The sequence below is a fragment of the Sphaeramia orbicularis genome, chromosome 21 (assembly GCF_902148855.1).
Source record: "Sphaeramia orbicularis chromosome 21, fSphaOr1.1, whole genome shotgun sequence".
NCBI lineage: Eukaryota > Metazoa > Chordata > Actinopteri > Kurtiformes > Apogonidae > Sphaeramia > Sphaeramia orbicularis.
This window is the reverse complement of record NC_043977.1, coordinates 59637391-59662637: the sequence shown is the minus strand read 5'-3', so window position 1 is coordinate 59662637 and position 25247 is coordinate 59637391. Positions and strand designations below refer to the sequence as shown.

Sequence of the window (25247 nt, the reverse complement as noted above, 5' to 3'; positions counted from 1 at the left end):
ATGTGAGCTGTTTGTTCAACCCTCAGACCCAGGACAGGTGGGTCGAACTGACCCCTCAGACCCAGGACAGGTGCGTCGAACTGACCCCTCAGACCCAGGACAGGTGGGTCGAACTGACCCCTCAGACCTAGGATAGGTGCGTCTAACTCAGGGGTGTCAAACTCATTTTAGTTCAGGGGCCACATACAGCCTAATATGATCTAAAGTGGGCCGGACCAGTAAAATAATCTAAATAATAGGATAAGAACTTATAAATAATGTCACCTCCTAAGTTTTTTTCTCTGTTTTTGAGTGAAAAAGTCAAATTCTGTAATGAAAATGTTTACATCTACGAACCGTACTTGAACATAACATGAACAAATATGAACCTGAAAATTCTTAAGAAAAGTAAGTGCAATTTTAACAATATTTCACCTCAGTTTATCATTTATACATGTGAATCACAGCTTACAGATCAGTGGATCTACAAATACACAAAATGTTTAGTAAGAAGCTGAATATTGGTACAATTCCACATACTTCTCTTAAAAAAATTCAGGTTATTCACATTTTTTACAAAAGGCTAGTCTGTAAATGTAAACATTTTTGTGTAATTTTGCTTTTCTTTTTACACTACAACAAAGAGAAAAATTTGTAGTTTTCATTATTTCTAGGTTATTATGATAGTATTTTACTGATCTGACCCACTTGAGATTGAATTGACCTAAAATGATTCTAGCATCCTTGATTGTTAATATCGTCAGTGTAATTTCTGCATTTCACAAATTCATCACAGGGGCCAAATTGGACCCTTTGGCGGGCCGGTTTTGGCCCCCGGGCCGCATGTTTGACACCTGTGATCTAACTGATCCCTCAGACCCAGGACAGTTGGGTCTAACCCTAACCCTACACCCCCATCTGGTTCAGTTGGTGTCACCCTTAGTTTCTCTCAGAGGTTTTCAACAAACTGGTCTAAATACTTGATGGAACCTACAGGATGGTTCCCCCTGTTTGGAAACATGGAACCATTCATAAGCAAGAGGATGAAATTTATCTAAAATTAAATTCTGACTGAATTCTACAGAGTATCCGAAGGTCCAGTGGAGCTGCCTTTAAAGAACACTCACAGGGTTAAGGCTAAGGGTTAATGCTAACAGTCAATGCTAAGGGTTAATACTAAAGGTTAATGCTAAGGGTTAATATTAAGTGTTAATGCTGAGGGTTAAAGGTAAGGGTTAATGCTAGCAGGTAATGCTAAGGGTTAATACTAAGAGTTCATGCTAAAGGTTAATACTAAGGGTAAAGGCTAAAGGTTAAATTCTAAGTGGACTGTAACAGCAGCTCCATGTACAGGACAAGGTTCAAGATGCTTTTGTTGTCATTCAACGTGTAGAACGAAATTCCAACCTCACACAGTTAAATACAAAAAACAAACAACTTCGAACATGGAAAAACTATGAAAGCAGAAAATAATTTTAAAAAATGAAGAGAGAGAGAGGACTGGAATAGAAACACGATAGAAAAGAGGCATCCTCCTCCTCCTTTTTTTGACCTCCTCTGTCCTCCTCCTATCTGCTCCTCCTTCTCTCTTCATGTTTTTAACCCTTTTAACTGGTTATGTCGGTTGGTTCCAGGGTGTGTTCTGGTCCGGTCCAGTCCGGTCCTGGGTCTATGTATTCCAGAGCAGGTGGCAGAAGCCCAGCCTTGTGTGTGAGCTGCAGAGGAACCACCCACAGCTGCAGATGAACCACCCACAGCTTCAGAGGAACCACCCACAGCTTCAGAGGAACCACTCACAGCTGCAGAAGAACCACCCACAGCTTCAGAGGAACCACCCACAGGTGCAGAAGAACCACCCACAGCTTCAGAGGAACCACCCACAGCTTCAGAGGAACCACCCACACCTTCAGAGGAACCACCCACACCTTCAGAGGAACCACTCACAGCTTCAGAGGAACCACCCACAGCTTCAGAGGAACCACCCACACCTTCAGAGGAACCACCCACACCTTCAGAGGAACCACTCACAGCTGCAGAGGAACCACCCACAGCTGCAGAGGAACCACCCACAGCTTGTTGAGTAACAAACTCTGTTTAATCATGAGTCAGAGTTTCAGCTGTGATGAAATATCCAGATTTCATAATAACACTGTACATGAGTTTTGTTCGTACTTAATAACATAGAAAAAAGATCAGTAGATAAAATAGAAAACACATGTAAATGGTCTTTAAAGTGGAATGAGTTTGCACTGCTGAGTGTCTTTTTAATATGAGATATGAAAAATGAAGATTAAAGCAATAATTAAACCAATTAGAGGAAGTGACGGGTGTCGGTCCGAACACAGTAGATTACACACAGATACAGTGGATCAACAGAGGGTACTGATTCGGACTGCATAGTTCCATTCACAGTTGAGTCTCCACGCTCAGAGGACCCTTAGACCTGTTCTTTGTGGAGGACTTTCTGGTTCTACAGAACCAGTAGGATGAACAGATGACGCCAAACACTGCCACTGTCAGCAGAGCGAAGGTGGTGTTGAGTCCAGTCTGAGCGCTGGAGCTGGAAAGCCTCATCCCCAGAAAGTGGACTAGGGGGTCAGAGGGTGGTGCTACGGGGGTGCTGGTACCTGCGGGGGGTGGGGTTACGGGGGCACTGGTACCTGCAGGGGGTGGGGTTATGGGGGCGCTGGTACCTGCAGGGGGTGGGGTTATGGGGGCGCTGGTACCTGCAGGGGGCGGGGTTAAGGGGGCGCTGGTACCTGCAGAGGAAACACACAACAGGACAGTAAACACAAGATCATCTAAAAGTGAACTGGGCCAAAGAACAGTCAGGTCACTGGATTTCAATGTTTTAGGTACAAATCTACATTCTGCAGTGGAGTCCATGTTAAGGTTAGGGTCAGGATCAGGGTTAGGTTTAGGGTTAGGTTTAGGTCAGGGTTAAGGTTAGGGTTAGGTCAGGGGTAGGGCAGTAGTGTAGTCTAGTTTATTCTAGTGGGTATACTCTGATTTTGCCCCTCCCAGCCTCCTGGATGATAGAATACATGCCGAGGCAGATTGCCAACTTCCTGTTGGATTTAGCTCATGAGTGTGAGTATATGATTTTTCGGGCTCGATGAGACCAACATTTTGGCGCTGGTTTCATGTCTGTGCGACATTCCTACTGGCCACTAGGGGCAATTTTGTATGTGTAGGTGGTGCTACAGAGTCCATTTTGGCACCTAAGGGGTTAATTTTGATATTGTATGAAAGTATTCACCAGACATGACATATCTGAAAAGTTTGGTGAATTTCTGAGCATGTTGAGGGGGTCAAATGGCAGGTTAAAGCCAAAAAAGCATAAAAACTAACAATTTCTTATAAATCCATTACTGTACATCCTATCTCAAAAATTTCGGCACGGGAGAGTTGGGGTGATTTTTCTGAACATGTGGATATATAACATTGGGAAAAGTCGAAATTGAAAAATTAGTCCCAAACAACGTATTTTTCTGAACTTATAAAAAAAATAACTAAGATACTAATTAGAAATTTGTGAAGACAGTTTTTGAGAAGGGTTCACTCTATCTTTTGGCGCTATTTAGAAGCCAATATGACAAACTACCTCATACTAGTTTTAAGTTGAGGGTTTTACTTTGAAAGGCAATTTGCTGACTTCCTGTTGGAGTTAGCTCTCGGCGCCCACTGGAACATTTGTAGTGCTCGATGTAATGAACATTTTGGCATTGGTTTCATGTCTCTCGGACATTCCTGCTGGCCGCTATGGCGGTTTCCATGTTTTTTGAGATAGGTGGTGCTAGAGAGCCCATTTTGGCACCTATGGGGTTATTTTTTTCTTTTTATCAAATTTTTCGCCGGACCTGACATACATGCCAAATTTGGTGAGCTTTCAAGCATGTTTAGGGGGTCAAAATCCAGTTCAAAATGGCAGACGGAAAATAATAATTATTAAAGCTGCAAGCAGCATTGGGTGGGACCTCGCACTGGGCGATCCGCCTCCGGTGCGTTCTGCCTCCCGTGCATTCCTCCTCCGGTGCATTCCGCCTCCCGTGCATTCATCTTCCCATGCGTTCTGCCTTCCATATGTTCCGCCTCTGTGCGTTACGCCTCCCGCACGTTCTGCCTCCCATACGTTCTGCCTCCCGTACGTTCCGTCTCCCATACGTTCCGCCTCCCATGCGTTCTGCCTCCCATGCGTTCCGCCTCCGATGGCTGTTGACACCTCAGCTCTACTCACACCTCTCCGTCCCAACACCACCACCCTCCTTTTTGCATCAGTCCTCCTTTCATCCCTACAGAACACCTGCGCCCCTCTGCTGAAACCACCATCACCTTTTAATGAGGCTTTTATTTTGAAAAGCCTACTGTGTGTGTATGCAAATGTGTGTGTGACAGACAGAATCCATTTGAGTGACTTGAAATTGTACAAACAGGTGAGCATAAAACTTATACCATTTTTAATAAGGCTTTGGTTTTGTAAAGCTTTAGTGTGTGTGCATGTACCATTTGCATTTTTATCATGTCCTCATTTTTATTCTAATATATATGTATATATATATATATATATATATATATATATAAAACTGAGGGTTTTACTTTGAAAGGCAATTTTCCAACTTCCTCTTGGAGAGAGCTCATAGCGTCCTCCTATATTTTTGTAGTGCTCAACATAACCAAGGGGGTCAAAATCCAGTTCAAAGTGGCACGGAATAATAATAATAATAATAATAATAATAATAATAATAATAATAATAATAATAATAATAATAATAAAAAACGAACGAAAAACTATAGGGGCCTTGCCTTCTGGCAAAAACTTTATTTTGTGTGTGTATGTGTGTGTTTGTGTGTGTCTGTTTGTGTGTGTGTTTATGTGTGTGTGTGTTTACCATTCACATTTTTATCATGTCTTCAATTTTATTCAACTTGTATTCATATGTAATTTTTTAATTACATACATATATTTCTTATGTAATTTTCATATTTTTTCTGTATTGTTCAAATGTTCTTGTGTGGACCGTTTGACAGTTGTCATGTTGTCACACTTGTCATGTTTTTAGTCAAACTAGGACTCTGTCTGTTCATGGTCTTAGAGCACCACCTGGTGGTTTCATTGTATGCATTCCACAGGAAAAGATTCAGCCAATCAGCTTTCAGGCATCGGTATGCGAAGAATTTGGAGGGTCGTTACTTCTTTAAACTCTGAAAGAGGGAGACAGCTATTCTTTGAAACAAAGTGTTTATTTTATAACCGTACATCGTATCTCAAAAATTCTTGGACTAGAGGAGAACAGAAAGTCTCCTTTGGGGATTAATATATCATATTTGTAATAAGAGATTGAAGTGAATAAGCAGTGATGGTGGAAAAGAGCCCCTTCCAATGAATTCTTTGGAAGTAGAATACAATCAGAGGCAGATTGCCAACTTCCTGTTGGATTTAGCTCATGAGTGTGACTGGACCTGCCCTCTCGGCTTGGTCCCTAATAATAATAATAATAAAAAACGAACGAAAACAATAGGGGTCTTGCCTTCTGGCAAGTCCACTCACACAGTGAGTGGACCTGCCCTCTCGGCTCGGTCACTAAAAACAAACGAAAAACAATAGGGGCCTTGCCTTCTGGCAAGTCCACTCACTGTTTTAAGTTGAGGGTTTTACTTTGACAGGCAATTTGCCGACTTCCTGTTGGAGTTAGCTCTCGACGCTAACTGAAACATTTGTACTGCTTGGTGTAACAAACATTTTGGCATTGGTTTCATGTCTCTCAGACATTCCTGCTGGTTGCTATGGCGGTTTCTGTGTTATTTTTCACATTATATAAACAGTTGATGCTCCATTTACCTTCTGGTTCTGGGTTCAGACACTCGTTGGGTCCGGAGGCGGGGTCTGGGAAACCGTTGCAGCTGATGATGGTGGAATATCGGCTGACGGAGGCCTTGGCCACTCGAGGAAGTTTAGGGTCTGAACGATTGACATAGAAAAGACCAAACCTTTCTGAAAACCCAGTGGCCCATTCCAGGTTGTCCATCAGGGACCAAGCGGTGTAACCACGTACATCCACACCATCCAGTAAATACGCTGCAGGGACCAAAAAAACCACAGATTTCCAACTGAGAAGGAGGTTGTTTCAGTTTGTTCAGTGTTTGGAACAAGCATTACTTGAGGACAGTTTGTCATATGTTCTGATGTTTTACAGATGGACATTTCCTACCTTTCAGGACCTGTGTGATGTATTTTTCATAGTAGTAGCTCCGGTGAACATCATTGAGGTCGACCGGCCCTCGCTCTGAAATGCCGTTCTCAGTGATGATAATCGGTGGGTTCCCATAGTTTTCTTTGATAAAGTTCAAAATCCTTCTGAATCCAAAGGGGGACACTTTCAACCAGCCTGAGCCTGAATCCAGCCAAGTACGATCAGCTATTGTTCCTGCACCCCTGAGAAGACCAGATAAGTGGATCAGCACTGACCTGGACTCTCATCTGGTCTGGGTGGATGTGACCTGGTCTAAGTGGTTCCTGTCCTTGGTCTTTGTCCATTGGCTGAGCCTAACCCTAACCCTGGGCCTTTGTTCTTGTTTGTTCCTGAATGCTGCCCATCTCTACACCTACCTTTTGTACACTGTTATTGTACATAATATTTCTTATACCATCTGTATTATTTGTTATTGATGGTTCCTCTGTGGTTCTTCTGCAGTTCTTGGTTCTAACTAAGTGCCTCAGAACAGATGTTGTTTAAACTGTAAAGCCTTTCATATTGGGTCAGACACACACTTAAACACTTTAGGCCAAATAATTGAACAAGCCCTTGCATTTGAGGAAGAAAAATTATTTGCATTTGTACCTGAATAAAAGTGGAAACTGTTTGTTTGTGACCCAGAACAAAGTTTTTCTTCATCTTGTTTAGGTGTTGTATTTAGTGTGAAGAAGCTCCACCATCGCATACAGTGTATATTTAAGTGCATTTTACAGTTACTGATTATGGGGAATTGTGTTCATTATATTGACATGTAGTCATGAAGATGCACATTATGCACCAACTCAACAAGTGAGTGGGTTGCAGTCTGCAGTTTCACCACTAGATTTCCCTAAAGGTCACAGTGAAACTTCAGAGGTTACATCGGTTCGTGTTATTCATGAAGCCACCAGAAAACCCCCACTGTCTCTGTCTGAAACATGTGTTTGTGTTTAGCTCCCCCTGGTGGACACATGCTCACCTGTCAGCATCATAGTGTTGCAGATTCCCATAGTCCACCGGGAAGGCCAGGACAGTGGTGTAATGGTTGAAGCCAAAGTAATCATAGGTCCCTTTAATCCTCTGGATCTCCTCTGGACTGAACTCAGGCAGCCTGCAATGAGAGGACCTGAACATGACTGGACCTGTTGGAACCCCTACGGTGGCTTTAATGCATGTCCAGGTACCAGGACCCTGAAACCTGCGGTCTTCAGTTCGACTCAGTTTCAAATGATCCTGATGTGACTCTGTAAACTTTAGTATGGATCATACCGAGACTTGGGCAGACCAGCAGCGAGGCTTCTCTCTCTAATGATGGTCTTCATCATGTGGCTGTAGTCCCCGTTGAATATGGGATGTGCAAACCAGCCAATGTAGAACTACATATGGAGTAAGACCATAGTTTGTAAAAAGCATAGCTGCAACTGCTTGCCTGTTCAGATCAACATATACAGTACAGTATGTGCAGATGAAGGGAAACTACCTGCACCACACGTCTGGCAGCGTCTACATCCTCCTGTTTGTACGGGTTTCTGGGTTCGGACCAGTCTGAGTTGATGGTGATGGAAATGATTCCTTTGTGTTCAGCCCGGTACTTGTCGTTGTAGAGGTGCCAGGCCTCAGCATGAGCTTTAATCAAGTTGTGACCCACAGTGTAGGGTGCAGTGCCTGGTCGGAAACTGATCCCTGGGTAAACACGATTAGACTTAAATTAAATATAACCATTTATTAAAAAAAAATATTTAGTGGATCAGGACCTGCTGTACATCTCTGGGCAGGTTACAGGTAACATTTGGAGGGGTCTTATCTCAGGGTAAGGGTCTTAGTTTGAATCTGTTTGAACTGATTCATACGCTCATGCGTCTTTTTCTTCAGTTACTCAGGCTTTGGAAATCAACACAACAATCAATAAATAGTAAATGTAGCTACACCGTACTTTTCTGTCCTTAGACTTATCTCACTCATTCATTGTTTCAATGAGTCGATGCAGTGTCATTGCATTTATTTACTTTTTGGACAGAAGAAGCTCCACCCCATCCGAGCGCTGTCCCACAGACTACCCCTCATGCCTAGTGCTGTGCTCAGTGTTGCCCCCCCACCCCGCACAAACAAACACATTTAGGATAACTTGTCAAATCTAAGCTATTGCTTGGCTCGTACCTGGGGCCGCTGCTCCGTACCCATGGCCTACGTTGGCTATATTATACGGTTCATTAATAGTGATCCAGAATTTCACTTTGTGGCCAAGACGACTAAAGATGAAGTCAGCGTAATCCCTGAATTTGACAACAATTGTCTCATTCTCCCATCCCCCGATATCCTGCAGAGCCTGTGGAAGATCCCAGTGGTAGAGAGTAATCTGCAAAGAGAACCCCAGTAGGTAAAGCTACACTGTCAAATTCAATTTTTGATTGATGCTTATTAGATTGTAGCCATGATTGACACATACATGTGGTTGGATGTTGGCAGCTAGTAGTGTATCCACCAGTTTATGGTAGTAGTTGAGTCCAGCTTCATTGATATGCTTGGTGGTGCCGTCAGGAAGCACTCTCGACCAGGAGATGGAGAAGCGATAATGGGTCACCTTCAGGTGCTTCAATATTTCAACATCCTCTTCAACCTTATGATAACTGTCGCAGGCTATATCCCCATTGTCATCATTGAAGATTCTGAGAGGAGTATGTGCAAACTTATCCCAGATGCTGAGGCCTTTTCCATCAGCTCGCCAACCCCCCTCAATCTGCAGAGTACAACAGTACAAGCATATCATACAGATTTAAAGAGATACAAACACTGAAAGGTCATTTATGAAGCTAATCATCTGCCCCAACCCAACGAACAAAACAAAATATTTTTAATAAATGCCTGAGTATTCTTTTTTTTTTTTTTTTTTTGTAATTTTCTTGGCAAGTAAAAATCTTCAGAAATATTCCTCACAATTACAAACATAAAATACATAAATATATCCAACACACACATCCAAATAATTATCACATGACTTTTAGCACACTTTCATCCCAAGTAATCCACATCCACAACAACAGAGGGCGCTATGAATCACTTCAAAACAAATTCAAGTCAAGATCACATCTGCCAAATGATACACCTCTCTAAATTTGTACTTCATTTACCTTAGAAGGATCAGATGATGTTACCCACACTGTATGTAGGATTATTTTGGAAGCCAAGGTCATTCTGGCACACTTAACTCAAAGCACTGAAACGTTCATGTTTATATATGGTACTAGTCATTGTTGCATTATGAGCTTATTTTGAGATTTGCTTTTCTGGTTTTGGCAAGATGAGTGTAACATGTTTGCAATTTTTATGGTGACCTTAAACATTTTAAAATATTTTGTGAGAAATAACAATATATATAATTATAATGTCTAAAACTGAACATAAACACAATCATGTGGCAGAGCTGATTTTAGCTGAAATTACTCATAGAAACATGTCTGTTTAAAAAGTATACTCTGCATGTTCAAGCCACAATGCAAACTATGCAGTTTCTAGGTCTATCATATGGAACAGCTGACAAATGAGATGAGTGGTATGCATTATAGTGAGAGTGTATGTTGTATATCATTGCGTGTTTTTTCATTCTTCAAATTAAGTCAATGTATAGACAAAGTTCGGATAAGTTTTGTCTTAAACAACTTTAAACTTGTCTTCCTCAAGTGTTACCTGGTATGATGCTGTAGCGGTACTCCAAATGAAATCTTTGCGGAAATGTCCATAAAGAGGCTTGTCATCATCTGTTGTGGGGAAACCATTGTTCTTGATGACCTGATAGTAGAAATGAGCTGAATACTTGGGTGTTCGTGGCCTGTTTGGGTTTGTGAAGTCCACATGATGCAGCCCAAAACCCACTGTATAACCATGAAGCCACTCGAAAGAATCCATGAGCGATGTTGCTGTATATCCTTTCACTTTGACACCATCAATGTCATGGGCTATCAAAACACATCACATAAAAATATAAAACACTAATTAATTAATAAATCACTTATCACAAATCACATGCATAACAATAACAAATCAAAAAAGTAATCATATGAAGGAATTTAGATCAGTTTGCAGTATTTGTCTCAGAGCACCTTTCAGAGCCTCGTTTATGTAGGTCTTGTAATAAAATACTCTGGCAGAATCATCCCATGTTGTCTTTGAATCTGTAGAAACTCCATTCTCAGTAATGTAGATCTGTGGATCTCCATACTCCTCCTTGATCCAGTTGAGTAGCCTCCTCAAACCCCATGCCACAGCTCTCTGGTTACTGATCGCAGTAGTGGGTGAATCTTTTTCTTCATCTTCTGTCAAATCTCGGTCATACTCATAAGACTTGGGGGATAACCTTAATGTGGCATGACTTGCAATCTTTGTGGTGTAATGATTTAAACAGAACATATCAGCGGTCCCTTGGATGAATCTCTTTTCTTCATCACTAAACACTGGTAGTCTTGACTCTGACAGACCTTGGAGTTCACTTTTGTTTCCGACCTGCCACTTCATTGCATCAGGATAATCACCGTTTTTGAAAATGGGGTGTGCAAACCAACCTAGTTGGAACTGCAGAGCGCGGTCAGCAGCCACCACTTCACGAGGTACGTTAACATCTTTAGGCTCAAACCAATCACCATTGAGGGCAATGGATACTAGACCACCTTGGGATCTGCGATATTTATCATCATATGTGTGGTAGGCCTTGGCGTGTGCTTTTATTAGGTTGTGTGCAACTTTGAATGGTGCAGTTCCTGGGTTCTTCACATTTGGCGGAATTTGTCCAAGTCCATATCCTGACCAGGCAATTGTATAAGGCTGGTTGAAAGTCATCCAGAATTTCACCCTGTCTCCAAAAGTGGCAAAACAGAAGTCACAAAAGTCATTAAAAATGTCAATCATGCCCACGTTGTACCAGCCACCATTGTTCTGCAAAGCTTGAGGGAGGTCCCAATAGTAGAGCGTCACCATTGGAGTGATATTGTCTGCTAGCAGACCATCAATGAGTCTGTTGTAATAGTCAACACCTTTCTGGTTCAGGGAGGTACGCAGACCATTGGGGAAAATCCTGGACCAGGACAAAGAGAATCTGTAGGACTTCACCTTGAGAGCTCTTAGCATGTAGAGATCCTCTTTCAGTCGGTGGTAGCTGTCACAGGCCACATCCCCATTGGCTTTATCTGGAATGGATGAACTAGGTTTGTGTGTGAATGTATCCCAAATGCTAGCTCCCTTGCCATCAGCATTCCATCCACCTTCAGTCTGGTAAGCTGAGGATGATACTCCCCAACTAAAGTGTTGTGGAAAAGTGCCATAGTGGTAGAGTTTACGTTGGAATTTTGATTGGTGAGAGAATTTCTCCCAAACAACCTTTGATTTAGATGGGACTTCTGATGGTGGTAACATTTTTGGATGCTGGTTTGGATGAATATGTACCACTTTAGATAAGTCATCTCTGGGGAAACCAAATCCATTTTGCTTGACAACCTGAGAGTAGAAATAAGCAGACTGCTTTGGGGTTCTTGGTCTGTCCGGGTCTTCAAAATTGACATGATGAAGCCCAAATCTCTCACTGTAGCCTTGTTGGCCTTCAAATCCATCCATGAGTGATTGTACTGTGAAGCGTTGCACATCCACTCCGTCTTCAATTATTGCTAAAAAATAGATAGGAAAGACACATAACAAATAATTGAATCAAATATGTCTTTGCTTCATAGCAAGTTGCTGAAAATTCCGAACACGTACCTTTGAGTGCTTCGTTGATGTAACTCCTCATGTACTTTATTCTACCGGTGTCTTCAAGGGTGTCCACACTGTACTCTGAAGGCATCCCATTCCCAGTTATGTAGACCGGCACTTTGGTAATATTCAAGTACTCTATGGAAATGTAGTTGAGAAGCCTTCGGAGACCCCAAGGGGAAGAGTAGATCCAGTCAGAAGCTGTGGAAGGCCAAGAGGGATCCACATGTGCCTGGAAGTCCCCCACCCCCTGAGGACCTGGGGTGCAGCCACCATCACTGTGGTTGACCAGGCGGGAGGTGTAGTGGTTTAAGCCAAAGAAGTCAGCGGTGCCATGTATCCTCTGGCTCTCGTCGTGGGTGAAAACTGGAAGGACAGCCGGTGCAGAGTGGGGACACTCGGCTCTCTTCTGTTCAATCTGAGTCTTGAGTATTGCAGGATAATCTCCATTTACAAATATGGGATGTGCAAACCAGCCCAGCATAAACTGCAGGTACCGATCTGCTGCTGCTATATCCTCAGGTCTGGAGGGGTCCACGGGCTCAGCCCAGTCTGAGTTCAGTGCGATGCCCACTTGACCTCCTTGTGTCTTACGGTATTTATTATTGTAGACGTGCCAGGCTTCTGCATGAGACTTGAGCATGTTGTGAGTGGCCTATTTGAACAGAAAGGGGAAGAGTGAAATATTAGTTTCTAAAGCACACACAAGAATTCGGACTGCAACAAACTTTTATATTAATGAATTCAACCACTACTTTGTCAATTGTAGCTCCTGTAACCAGTCATTTCTGACAGTGTTTATAGGTTCCATACCATTCTTTCAGCATATAGTTTTATTCCAGTGTTTAGAGAAGACTAGGTTTCCTTCTCTGAACTTCGTCCTAAAAGCTTTAGGAAATCTAGTCTCAGTACATTTGGCCTCTGATAGGTTCTTTCAGAGAGGGGAACAGACCATGTACCATTAAACTGTCAGAGTTTCATAGTTTCATAGAGCAGGTGTCTGTATGTTTGGAATGCAGCCCTTCCAGGTCCTGGGAACACATCCAGGTTGGACTTGGCCTTGGCCCATTGGTAGCAGGGATAGACTCCAGCATCCCCTCAACCCTCTCAAGGAAAAGGCTTTTCACAAAAGGAATGAATGAATGGACCCTGTGACGTACTGAGGAAAAATTCTATATTTACACAAGGTTAACTTGCTTTTTTGCCACCCTAATACACACAGGAACCCCAGCATTAGCACATGCATTAGTTGCAGTAAGTTTACACTCTTGGGGACCAACTCAGATCTTCATCAGTCCTGTGGTAAAGAGCCCTGGAAGGTGAACTAACCTATGTGCACCCATTTTTAACGGTGGTACTGGCACCTGGAGGAAACCAGCATGGTGCGGAGAGAACCAGTAAATTCAACATTTGACTGACACTCAAACCTGGAACCTTCTTGCAGTGAGGTGTAGGTGCTATCCACTATGCCACCACACTATCTGAAATTCAATGTAACTGATTACATTAAGGCTTAGATCCAGTTACAACATAATAGAGTTACCTGATAGGAGGCGACCACATAGTCCTTTATTTCAGGCGGATGCTTTCCAGTTCCATATCCAGCATGGCTCACCACCCAGGGGCTGCTCAAAGTGTTCCAGGTCTTTACCCTGTCTCCAAACCTGGAAAAGCAGAAGTCTGCATAGTCCTTAAAGGCTTCCACAGTGGATTGGTTGGTCCATCCGCCATGGTCCTGGAGCGCCTGGGGCAGGTCCCAGTGGTAGAGAGTGACTACGGGTTGAATCCCAGACTCAATGAGAGCATCAATCAGTTTGTGGTAGTAGAGAACCCCTTCCTCTGACTGGGTGTCCTTGTGTCCTGAGGGGAAGATTCGGGCCCAAGAGAGAGAGAACTGGTAGGTGTCGACCTGAAGACCTCGCAGGAGGTAGGTGTCGTAATCCACTTTGTGGAAACTGTCACAAGCCAGATCAGCGGTCTGGTTGTTCAGCACCTTGTGTTCATGACCAAAGCGATCCCAAATGGTCTCTCCCTTCCCACCTTCAGCCCAGCCACCTTCAACCTTGAAAGACTCACTGGAGGTGGCCCATTGGAAGCCCGAGGGGAAGGATTCATTGAGGAAGAGGTCTCGCACTCTTGGGCTCTGCTCCCCAAAGCTCCTCCACACCGTCTGATAAGTGTTGGTCAAAGCTGTCATCCCAGTGGAGTCTGAAAATCTGCAACAGTTCACCAAGACAAGGACAAAACACTAAATACACATGAAAGCCGCTCACATATCAAACCATTTCTGTTAGCGTTCTACCTTATCGGAGGATCCTGCACATCCAGATCACCCATGTCCCATCCCACAATATTCAGCCTGTTTTTGATGAGGTCTATAAACAGCAAGAAACATTTAGTGACACTGAAAGTATCAATTCCATTTCCAGTGGTAACACCTTCTGCATGTTGACAGTGCAGTCAATATAGAAACCTATTCATTTATGTATTTGTATATTTATTTGTATTTGCATTTGTATTTATATTTATGCTCATTCCAAGGGTATTTGGTGGTTTTCTTTCTAACCCTAGACATTAGTTCAGTCCATCCATAGGTCAATCAAACCAGTCCCAACTATAAAAGCATGAACTTGACTGAAGACCACTCCAGCTGTGATGGATGTTTGTAGGATCTGAGTGACAGCTGTTTGTTCTAAGTGAGAACAGACTAAAGGTTCTATCCTGGGTTCATCATAATGGTTGTAAATTTGACCATGACCACTGAAAGAACTGACAGTGATAAGCTTCGATATGATATCACTCCACAGACCACACATTTTATGATTATTGCATGATAAACATTTATGATGTTCTAATGGGAAACACACTGGACTGAAGGCCTCATTACACTGTCTCTGCTCATTAAAAACAGCATCAGTGATGCATTGTGGGAATATTTTAAATTGTGCTTAAGTTAAGGACGTTTGCCAATAGTAATGATTGTCACGATAAATGTCAAATGATTTGACCTTTAAGGCTGATTTTGGATCCACAGTGAAATTTGAAGAACCCAGATTATTCCAGCTGGTTTGAAACTTTCTGGTTCCAACATGACAAACAGTTAGTGAGCAGTGAAAGAGTTCACACATGTGCGGTTCAAAGACAAGCATCAGGAAAAGCAAATACAAACCAGCATAACTTTGAAACGTGCTAAGTATTTCAACTGAGAATGGAAGTCACACAAACCTTCCAGACTAACGGACATGGATATGCTATTAAAGACATTTATCACCACATATAATTACAGTGCAATAATTAGCCTGATTTAATTGGCCAACAAACACTGATGTAACAATATTTGGAGAATATTTGACTGCATTTTCCTGTCCTTACAAGGACTAATGTTCTTCATTTGTACCTTGATAGAAATGTTCCAGAAGCTGGTGCTTAGTGTAGGAACAGTCCCGTACAGTCAGCTGGTAAATGAGAATGGGCAGGTCCTCCCTGAACATCTGCAAAACAGCATCATGTGACCAGAGTCCACAGAAGCGCACCAATAGGACAGAAGAACCCTGCAGCATCTACTCTACCTGGATGTTCTCCAGCATCTCCACAAAGTCTGAGGCACAAGCACAGTTATATTCAATGTGCACCGACAAGAAGTCCACCTAGAACAGAGCAGGGTTAGAACAGGTTCTGTCAGTACACACATCCGCATTTATGTCCATTCAACAGGCACTGTGGTGGAACCGAAGAGGAACACCTGTAGAAGGACACGCACTTCCAATCACAGATGGATCATTTACAGCATTGACTGGATCAACAGGAGGAGACATTTTCAGGGTGTTTGCAAGACATCATTTTAGTGAAAGTCAAAGGAAGAATGGACCACAAACAGGAAATGTGGACCCATGGAACCCCAACCCCTAATCCCTAACCCTAACCCATGGAACCCTAATCCTAACCCCTAACCCAACCCTAACCCTAACCCCTAGCCCAACCCTAACCCTAACCCCTAACCCAACCCTAATCCTAACCCCAACCCCAACCCCTAACCCAACCCTACCCAAACCCCAACTGTACAGTCTTAGCCCCTCCTTCCTTCTACTCTAGCCAATGACAGCAGTAGATGAAGTTCGACATTCAACCCAGCGGTGCCTTCTGTTGAATGTTCCAGTTGTTGTGGACTCTTGACCGGATGAACTGGTCTCAGAGGACCAGTGAAATGTCACTCAAACCTCGACCAGTGTGAGTCAGTGCCAGAGGTGCTTATTGTAAATGGAGCCTAACGGCCTGGACACAGTCATTCATGTCTGCTTTCAAATGCATCCAGTCAATCAGTGCCGTCTTCTGTCCATCTGTCAACTCCACTCAAGTCTCAGGGTCATTGGTTTGGATCTGCTTTGATCTCAGCGGCCAATAGGACACCAGCTATTGTCAGGGTGCTGCGTCCAGCCGCATCCTCATCGCTGTCATTGACTTTGTCCTCTTCTTCATCGCTGTCATTGTCTTCATTGTCGTCTTTTTCATCGTCTTTATCGTCGTCTTCATCTTCGTCATCATTTTTGTCATCTTCATCTTTGTCGTCCTCATCATCATCTTTGTCCTCATCTTTGTCCTCTCTGTCCTCGTCTTCACCCTCTTTGTCTTCGTCCTCTTTATCGTCCTCTTCATCTTCCTCTTCATCCTCTTTGTCCTCGTCTTCATCCTCTTTGTCTTCGTCATAATCTTTGTCGTCTTCGTCATCTTTGTCTTCGTCCTCGTCTTCATCCTTTTTGTCCTCGTCTTCATCCTCTTTGTCTTCGTCTTCAAACTCTTTGTCTTCGTGTTCATCCTCTTTGTCTTCGTCTTCATCCTCTTTGTCTTCGTCTTCATCCTCTTTGTCCTCGTCTTCATCAGTAACCTCTTCTCTGACTAAACTACTGATCAGATTCATTTCATACTTTTCACGTACCTTCCTTGGGACAATGTTCCAAAAGAAAATTGGATTTTTGAAGATTTTACTAATGTGGGAAATATTCAACTGTTCCGTTCCTTCTACTTGTCCCTCTGTTGATGCTTTAGAACATGTCAATGGTTCCACATATCAGTGTAGTTCCTATTGGTCACTGATAGAAGTCAGATATGGACCGGGATTGGATGAGTTAAGTTCTCCTCCAGTGAAAGTCCCGCCCACATTTATTGGGTGATTGATCTGCATCCAGACCACAGGACTGGACCAATGAGAAAGGAACCTGAGAACCTCACACATTCAACTGGGGATTGATTCATATAGAACAGGATGTTTAAATACAGGGACACTGAAACTATTATTTGAAGTCTGTGATTGTACACCTGCAGTTGAAGTTTGTGATTATATACCCACAGTTGAAGTCTGTGATTATAAACCTACAGTTGAACTCTGTGATTATAAACCTACAGTTGAAGTCTGTGATTATAAACCTGCAGTTGAAGTTTGTGATTATAAACCTACAGTTGAAGTTTGTGATTATATACCAACAGTTGAAGTCTGTGATTATAAACCTACAGTTGAAGTCTGTGATTATAAACCCACAGTTGAAGTCTGTGATTATAAACCTACAGTTGAAGACTGTGATTATAAACCTACAGTTGAAGTTTGTGATTATATACCCACAGTTGAAGTCTGTGATTATAAACCCACAGTTGAAGTCTGTGATTATATACCCACAGTTGAAGTCTGTGATTATAAACCTACAGTTGAAGTTTGTGATTATAAATCTGCAGTTGAAGTCTGTGATTATAAACCTACAGTTGAAGTCTGTGATTATAAACCTACAGTTGAAGTCTGTGATTATAAACCTACAGTTGAAGTCTGTGATTATAAACCTACAGTTGAAGTTTGTGATTATATACCCACAGTTGAAGTCTGTGATTATAAACCTACAGTTGAAGTCTGTGATTATATACCCACAGTTGAAGTCTGTGATTATAAACCTACAGTTGAAGTTTGTGATTATAAACCTACAGTTGAAGTCTGTGATTATAAACCTACAGTTGAAGTCTGTGATTATAAACCTACAGTTGAAGTCCACTAAATCCATGTGAAACAAAGGCCTATTTCAGGCTGTTTTTCTAATGTTGAATGTCTTGTATTTTTCCTTTCATTCTCATCAGATATTGTGGGTTGTTCAACATTGGCTGTGGTTTGTGAACTGGAGCAGACAGACGTCGGACCAACCCCCCCCCCCCACCCCCACCCCCATACACACAGGCCTTTGTTCCAGTGTTTTCTCTGGACAGAATCAGTGTGTTCCTGGGGCTGTGGGGGGTGCTGTGACAGAATAAGTGTGTCCCTGGGCCTGTGGGGGGCGCTGTGACAGAATCAGTGTGTTCCTGGGCCTGTGGGGGGCGCTGTGACAGAATCAGTGTGTCCCTGGGCCTTTGGGGGGCGCTGTGACAGAATCAGTGTGTCCCTGGGCCTTTGGGGGGCGCTGTGACAGAATCAGTGTGTCCCTGGGCCTTTGGGGGGCACTGTGACAGAATCAGTGTGTCCCTGGGCCTTTGGGGGGCACTGTGACAGAATCAGTGTGTCCCTGGGCCTTTGGGGGGCGCTGTGACCTGACTGAAGCTGCTGACAGTCTGAAGTTCAGAAGGATCCAGACGCATGAAACCAGACTATGGAGCACATGTTGGAATCATCTGAACTGTGTTGTGTTCAACTTACAGGATGTGAAGCTTTAATGTGGGAAAGGATGGAAACATTGGTGAAGCCAACAGACAGACGTGTCTCTGTGGGGACATGAAGACAGAGGACACTTAGACATACGCAGCACACTTCTATGGGATGGAAAAGGCTCTGATTGGTCTGTTCAACTGGCTCTAATAATCAGCATGTCGTGTGTGTGTGTGTGTGTGTGTCCTATGTGTGTGTGTGTTTGTCTGTCATGTGTGTGTGTCTGTGTGTGTGTGTCCTGTTTATGTGTGTGTGTATGAATCCTTTGTGTGTGTGTGTGTGTGTGTGTCCTGTGTGTGTTTGTCCTGTGTGTGTTTATGTGTCGTGTGTGTGTGTGTGTCTGTGTGTCCTGTGTGTGTGTGTCCTGTGTGTGTGTGTGTGTGTGTGTGTGTGTGTGTGTGAGTGTGTGTGTGTGTGTGTTTGTCCAGGTGCACACACATTCTATTTCAGTCAGATTCAGACTAACAAACACATCCATATTTCCACTAAAGCCTGAGGGACTCTTAGCTGGAACACCTGGGACCAGACCAAAGGGACTACAGTCAGTCCCAGTTCCACCCACACACACCAGTTCCCTGTAGGTCCACTGAAAACTGTCCTTTGGTTTAGTCCCGGTCTACACCTGCAGAGAACCAGAACCAAGAACCATCTGGAACAACTATGAGCCATCTGGAACAACCAATAAGTATGTGTTTTTAAAAGTTACGTGTGTTCTTAAATGTTCTGTGTGTCATTAAATATTCTGTGTGTGTTACTAAATGTTCTGTGTGTTCGTGTGTGGAACCATCTGCTGGTACTGTGTGGACCTGTGGTACCTATGTGTGGAATAGGGATGTCCGATGATATCGGCCCACCGATATTATCGGCCCAATATTGGCATAAAAATGTAATATCGGTGAATATCAGTATCAGTTTTTTGCCTATCATTAAAACCGATAAAATAATGCTTTGATTTCACCGGCATTTACCGACGCGTAAATGAAACATTGTTTGTAGCTGAAAGAAATGTGCAGTTTTCAAAACTGTACAGTAGAGTTGCCACACTGTAACAGACTCATGGAGGGAGGGAGGGAGGGAGGGAGAGAAAAGAAATAAATACGGCATTTTTTCCACAACTTAACTCTTTCCCCACCAGTGACCAGATTTTCCGTCACTCCCTGTTTTCACTGTTATACTGTAGTTGAAGCTGTTGCAGATCGTGTGAATTACTTTCCTTAGTCCAAAAACAAACAATTAAGCAGCTTTTTCGGAAAAATGACGGACCGGGTTTAATGTTTTCACACTGGAGTCTCCGTATCCCATGGCAACGCATCCAGCGTCAGTCACTGAATGAGGAAATGCAGACTGTGCAGGAACCGCACACAGTTTCAAAAGCCTTAAAGATGATTATGGAGACAGAGTCTGACAGTTCAGTATGTGATGGAGCTGCAGAAGAACCATTTAGAGACAGGAACGGAGAAACAGAAGGTGAGGGAGACGGACATGGAACACGGAAACACGGAGCGGCTCAGGTCCGACATGAAGTGGGGGGGGGCACAGAGCGACACGGAGAAAATGACAGACAGGAGGAAGAGAAAAGAAACATTTGTAGAGGACATTCAAGGAGAAGACAGACACACAGACATGGGACAGACAAAGGACTGCTAGTGTTCATCTGTTAGAGTGAGTTCAGATTCAGACTGAGGACACAGAACAGATTCAGCTGTAGAATGTCAGCAGGACACAGGGAAGACACTGTGGGATTTGGCTGGAGTAGGAAAGAAATACATACATATATTCATACAGAGATAAATAACTAGAGGTCCATATAATTATTTACAGATCAAACACAGAAGCTGGTCCAACAGGAGGACCTGGTCCAACAGGAGGACCTGGTGCAGCCAAGGAAAGGCCAGAAATCTACAGTGTTTAGTGAATTTGTTTCTTTTTTTCTTGAAAATGAGGAATATTGAAGTGTTTATATCAAAAAACTAAACTACTGTGTGTTAGACTTATAACTGATGTATGTAAATGTGTAAAGTTTAGTAGGAACCTGGTGCTTTAGAAGATGTTTGGTCTAAAGTTTGGTGTGGATTCCTCTAATATTTTGTGGAATCGTGGGATATCTTAGAGCTGTTTGTTATTATTAGGCCTGAGCCGAGTAAAGCCGGCGCAGGGCCTATTGAGTCTGCAGTGGGCGCATGGGAACGAAATCGCCAGTGACGCGGTTGCCTTTCGCCACTGTCGCCACTCTCACACATATTCACATTCACGGTACTGAGACCTTTCCGACAATGTACATGACATGTGCACAAATCGCATATTTACACCTGCTCAGAATGAATGGGAGTCAATGGGACACGCCCACTCGGGTCAGTCACATGGGTGTAAGTGCACGACACGTGACCTCTGACCCCACAGACCTGTGGGGGACCTCGAGAGCTTTCACATAAGGTCAAATATGTGGTTGCAATAGAAACGGCTATATTGTTCTTGCTCAGATTATTATTATTTTTATTTATTTATTTTTTTATTTATTTTTTTTTTAGGCCCGAGCCGAGTAAAGCCGGCGCAGGGCCTATTGAGTCTGCAGTGGGCGCATGGGGATGAAATCGCCAGTGGCGCAGTCGCCTTTCGCCACTGTCGCCACTCTCACACACATTCACATTCACGGCACTGAGACCTTTCCGACGATGTACATGACGTGCACAAATCGCATATTTACACCTGCTCAGAATGAATGGGAGTCAATGGGACACGCCCACTCAGGGTCAGTCATGTGGGTGTAAGTGCATGACACGTGACCTCTGACCCCACAGACATGTGGGGGACCTCGAGAGCTTTCACATAAGGCCAAATATGTGGTTGCCATAGAAACGGCTATATTGTTCTTGCTCAGATTCTTATTATTTTTCTTTACTTATTTATTATTTTTTTAAATTTATTTTTCTTCTCCTGCTCTTTGAGCTCAAATTTGAACCCCTGAACACTTACGAAAACTCACCAAATTTTGCCTAAAATTCAGAAGTGCGAGAAATTTAATTTACATATAGGTTTCGTAGATGTCGGTAAAGAAATGTTACCACAGCGCCCCCTTGAAAAGTGGAAATGCATTACGCCAATGGGAGCATGTCCAATGTAAAGTTTGTTGTAGAGCCACGAAAATCAGTACACAGATTCATCATGAGGAGACAAACAAAAAATATTATTATGGCCATGCCCGAAAACAAACCCTTAGTCGGCCATATTGGATTGAAACTTCCAAAATGCTGAGTCAGCGTTTTCGCTGACATCGTATTTTAACTATCTCCTCCTTGGCCATTTGGCCAAATGAGCTCAAAATCGGTGTACAGTATCTAGAGAAGTATGGCATGAAAAGTTAGTCGAATTTTTTGGATAGGTGTCACCGTTTTTGTGTGACGACGTCGCAAACTTTGTAAAGTTTCTTTGTGAATTTACCATTACAAAAATTGCTTCAGCTCCGACATACGAACACCGATTTGGCTGAATTTTGACTCAGACGTCCATCTCCAAGGGCTACACCCATTTATTAAAAGAAATTGAAATTTCGCACTATAGCGCCCCCTACAAATGTACATTTAAGAAAATGAAATCAGTTCGGACATACGAGAACCAATTTGGCTCAAATTTGACTCAGACATCTGTCTCCCCGGCCTACACCTATTTGTCAAAAGAAACTGAAATTTTGCACTACAGCGCCCCCTACAAAATTTTTTTATATTTTTTTATTAAAATTTCTTCAGTTCGGACATACGAACACCGATTTGGCTCAAATTTGACTCAGACGTCTATCTCCCAGGCCTACACCCATTTATCAGAAATATTTGAAATTCGGTGCCATAGCGCCCCCTACAATTTTACCTTTATGAAAATTACTTCACGTTAGACATACGAATACCAATTTGGCTCAAATTTGAATGAGTTGTCAGTCTCCCAAGCCAACACCTATTTATCAAAGAAATTGCAACTTTGCTCAGTAGCGCCCCCTAAAAATGTACCTTCACGAAAATTGCATCAATTCGGACATACGAACACTGATTAAGCTCAAATTTGCCTCAGTGGTACATCTCGCAAACCTACACCCATTCAATGGTAGAAATTTATTTTTAGCTGCATAGCGCCCCCTACAGATTTACTTATCCAAAACTTTCTTTAGTTCGGACATACAAACAAAGATTTGCCTCAAATTTGAATCAGTTGTCGATCTCCCAGGCCTACACCCATTCATCAGAATACATTGAAATTTGGTGCTGAATGATGGACATACTTCTACTGGAAGGGCCCGTGGCGAGGGCCTTTAGATGCCGCTTGCGGCTTTAATTTTGTCTTATTTTTCTTTCTCCTTGATTTGAGCTCAATTTTGACCCCCTGAACATTTACGAAAACTCACCAAATTTTGCACAAAATTAAGAAGTGTGAGAAATTGAATTTACATAGAGGTTTCGTAGTTGTCGGTAAAGAAATGTTGCAGCAGCGCCCCCTTGAAAAGTGGAAATGCATTACACCAATGGGAGCACGTCCAACATAAAGTTTGTCGTAGAGCCACGAAAATCGGTACACAGATTCATCATGAGGAGACAAACAAAAATATTATAATGGCCACGCCCCTAAACCAACCCTTAGTCGGCCATATTGGATTGAAATTTCCAAAATGCTGAGTCAGTGTTTTCGCTGACGTTGTATTTTAACTATCTCCTACTAAGCCGTTTGGCCGAATGAGCTTGATATCAGTGTACAGTATCTAGAGAAGTGGGACATCAAAAGTTAGCCGATTTTTTTGAATCGGTGTCACCGTTTTTTTGCGACGAGGTTGCAAACTTTGCAAAGTTTTTTTCAAAAATTTACCATTACAAAAATTGCTTCAGCCCAGACGTACAAACACCGATTTGGCTGAAATTTGACTCAGACATCCAGCTCCCAGGCCTACACCCATTTACTAATAGAAATTGAAATTTCGCACAATAGCGCCCCCTACAAATGTACATTTACAAAAATTACATCAGTTCGGACATACAAAAACCGATTTGGCTCAAATTTGACTCAGACATCTGTCTCCCAGGCCTACACCTATTTGTCAAAAGAAACTGACATTTCGCACTACAGCGCCCCCTTCAAGTTTTTTTAAATTTTTTTTTAAAAAATTGCTTCAGTTTGGACATACGAACACCAATTTGGCTCAAATTTGACTCAGACGTCTATCTCTCAGGCCTACACCAATTTGTCAGAAAAATTTGAAATTTGGAGCTATAGTGCCCCCTACAATTTGACCTTCACGAAAATTACTTCAATTCAGACATACGAACACCAATTTGGCTCAAATTGGAATCATTTGTTTATCTCCATGGCCTACACCCATTTATCAAAAGAAATTGCAATTTTGCTCACTAGCGCCCCCTACAAATTTACCTTCACGAAGATTGCATTACTTTGGACATATGACCACCGATTTGCCTCAAATTTGACTCAGTGGTACATCTTGCAGGCCTACACCCATTCAATTGAAGAAATTTAATTTTAGCTGCATAGCGCCCCCTACAGATTTACTTATACAAAAATTTCCTTACTTTGGACATACGAGCAATGATTTCCCTCAAATTTGAATCAGTTGTCAATCTCCCAGGCCTACACCCATTCATCAGAAGAAACTGAAATTTGGTGCTAGAGCGCCACCTGCTGAACGATGAGCATACTTCCACTGGACGTGCCCTTGGCGAGGGCCTTTAGATGCCGCTTGCGGCTTTAATTATTTTTATTTATTTTTTAATTTTTTTATTTTTTTTGTCTTATTTTTCTTTCTCCTGCGCTTTGAGCTCAATTTTAACTCCCTGAACATTTACGAAAACTCACCAAATTTTGCACAAAATTCAGAAATGTGCAAAATTTAATTTACATATAGGTTTTGTAGATGTCGGTAAAGAAATGTTGCTGCAGCGCCCCCTTGAAAAGTGGAAATGCATTATGTCAATGGGAGCATGTCCAACATAAAGTTTGTCGTAGACCCACGAAAATCGATACACAGATTCATCATGAAGAGACAAACAAAACATATTATTGTGGCCGTGCCCCTAAACCAACCTGAAGTCGGCCATATTGGATTGAAATTTCCAAAATGCTGAGTCAGCGTTTTCGCTGACGTTGTATTTTAACTATCTCCTACTAAGCCGTTTGGCCAAATGAGCTCAAAATCGGTGTACAGTATCTAGACAAGTGGGGCATCAAAAGTTAGCTGAATTTTTTGAATCGGTGTCACCATTTTTGTGCGACAAGGTTGCAAACTTTGCGAAGTTTTTTCGAAAATTTACCATCACAAAAATTGCTTCAGCTCAGACATACGAACACCGATTTGGCTCAAATTTGACTCAGACGTCTATCTCCCAGGCCTACACCCATTTATTAAAATATATTGAAATTTCGCACTATAGCGCCCCCTACAAATGTACATTTACAAAAATGACATCAGTTCGGAGATACGAACACCGATTTGGCTCAAATTTGACTCAGACATCTTTCTCCCAGGCCTACACCTACTTGAGAAAAGAAACTGAAATTTTGTGCTACAGCGCCCCCTACAAGTTTTTTAATTTTTTTTTTTATTAAAATTGCTTCAGTTCGGACATACGAACACC

At 42.6% G+C, this 25247-nt stretch overlaps 1 protein-coding gene across 1 annotated transcript; it reads right to left on the bottom strand.

Annotated features, from left to right (window-relative positions):
- Positions 1-2385: 2385 nt before the first annotated feature.
- LOC115412090 (lactase-phlorizin hydrolase-like) lies at positions 2386-16863 on the bottom strand. The gene is made up of 17 exons (XM_030124383.1): positions 16566-16863; positions 16356-16478; positions 15518-15546; positions 15346-15439; positions 14251-14323; positions 13492-14164; positions 11955-12603; positions 10310-11863; positions 9897-10165; positions 8659-8949; positions 8370-8568; positions 7693-7895; positions 7494-7588; positions 7192-7323; positions 6189-6445; positions 5819-6055; positions 2386-2738 (listed from the first exon to the last, which is right to left on the bottom strand). Exons 1-17 carry the CDS (start codon positions 16861-16863, stop codon positions 2386-2388), a joined length of 5529 nt encoding a protein of 1842 aa, XP_029980243.1.
- Between the last annotated feature and the right edge of the window lie 8384 nt (positions 16864-25247).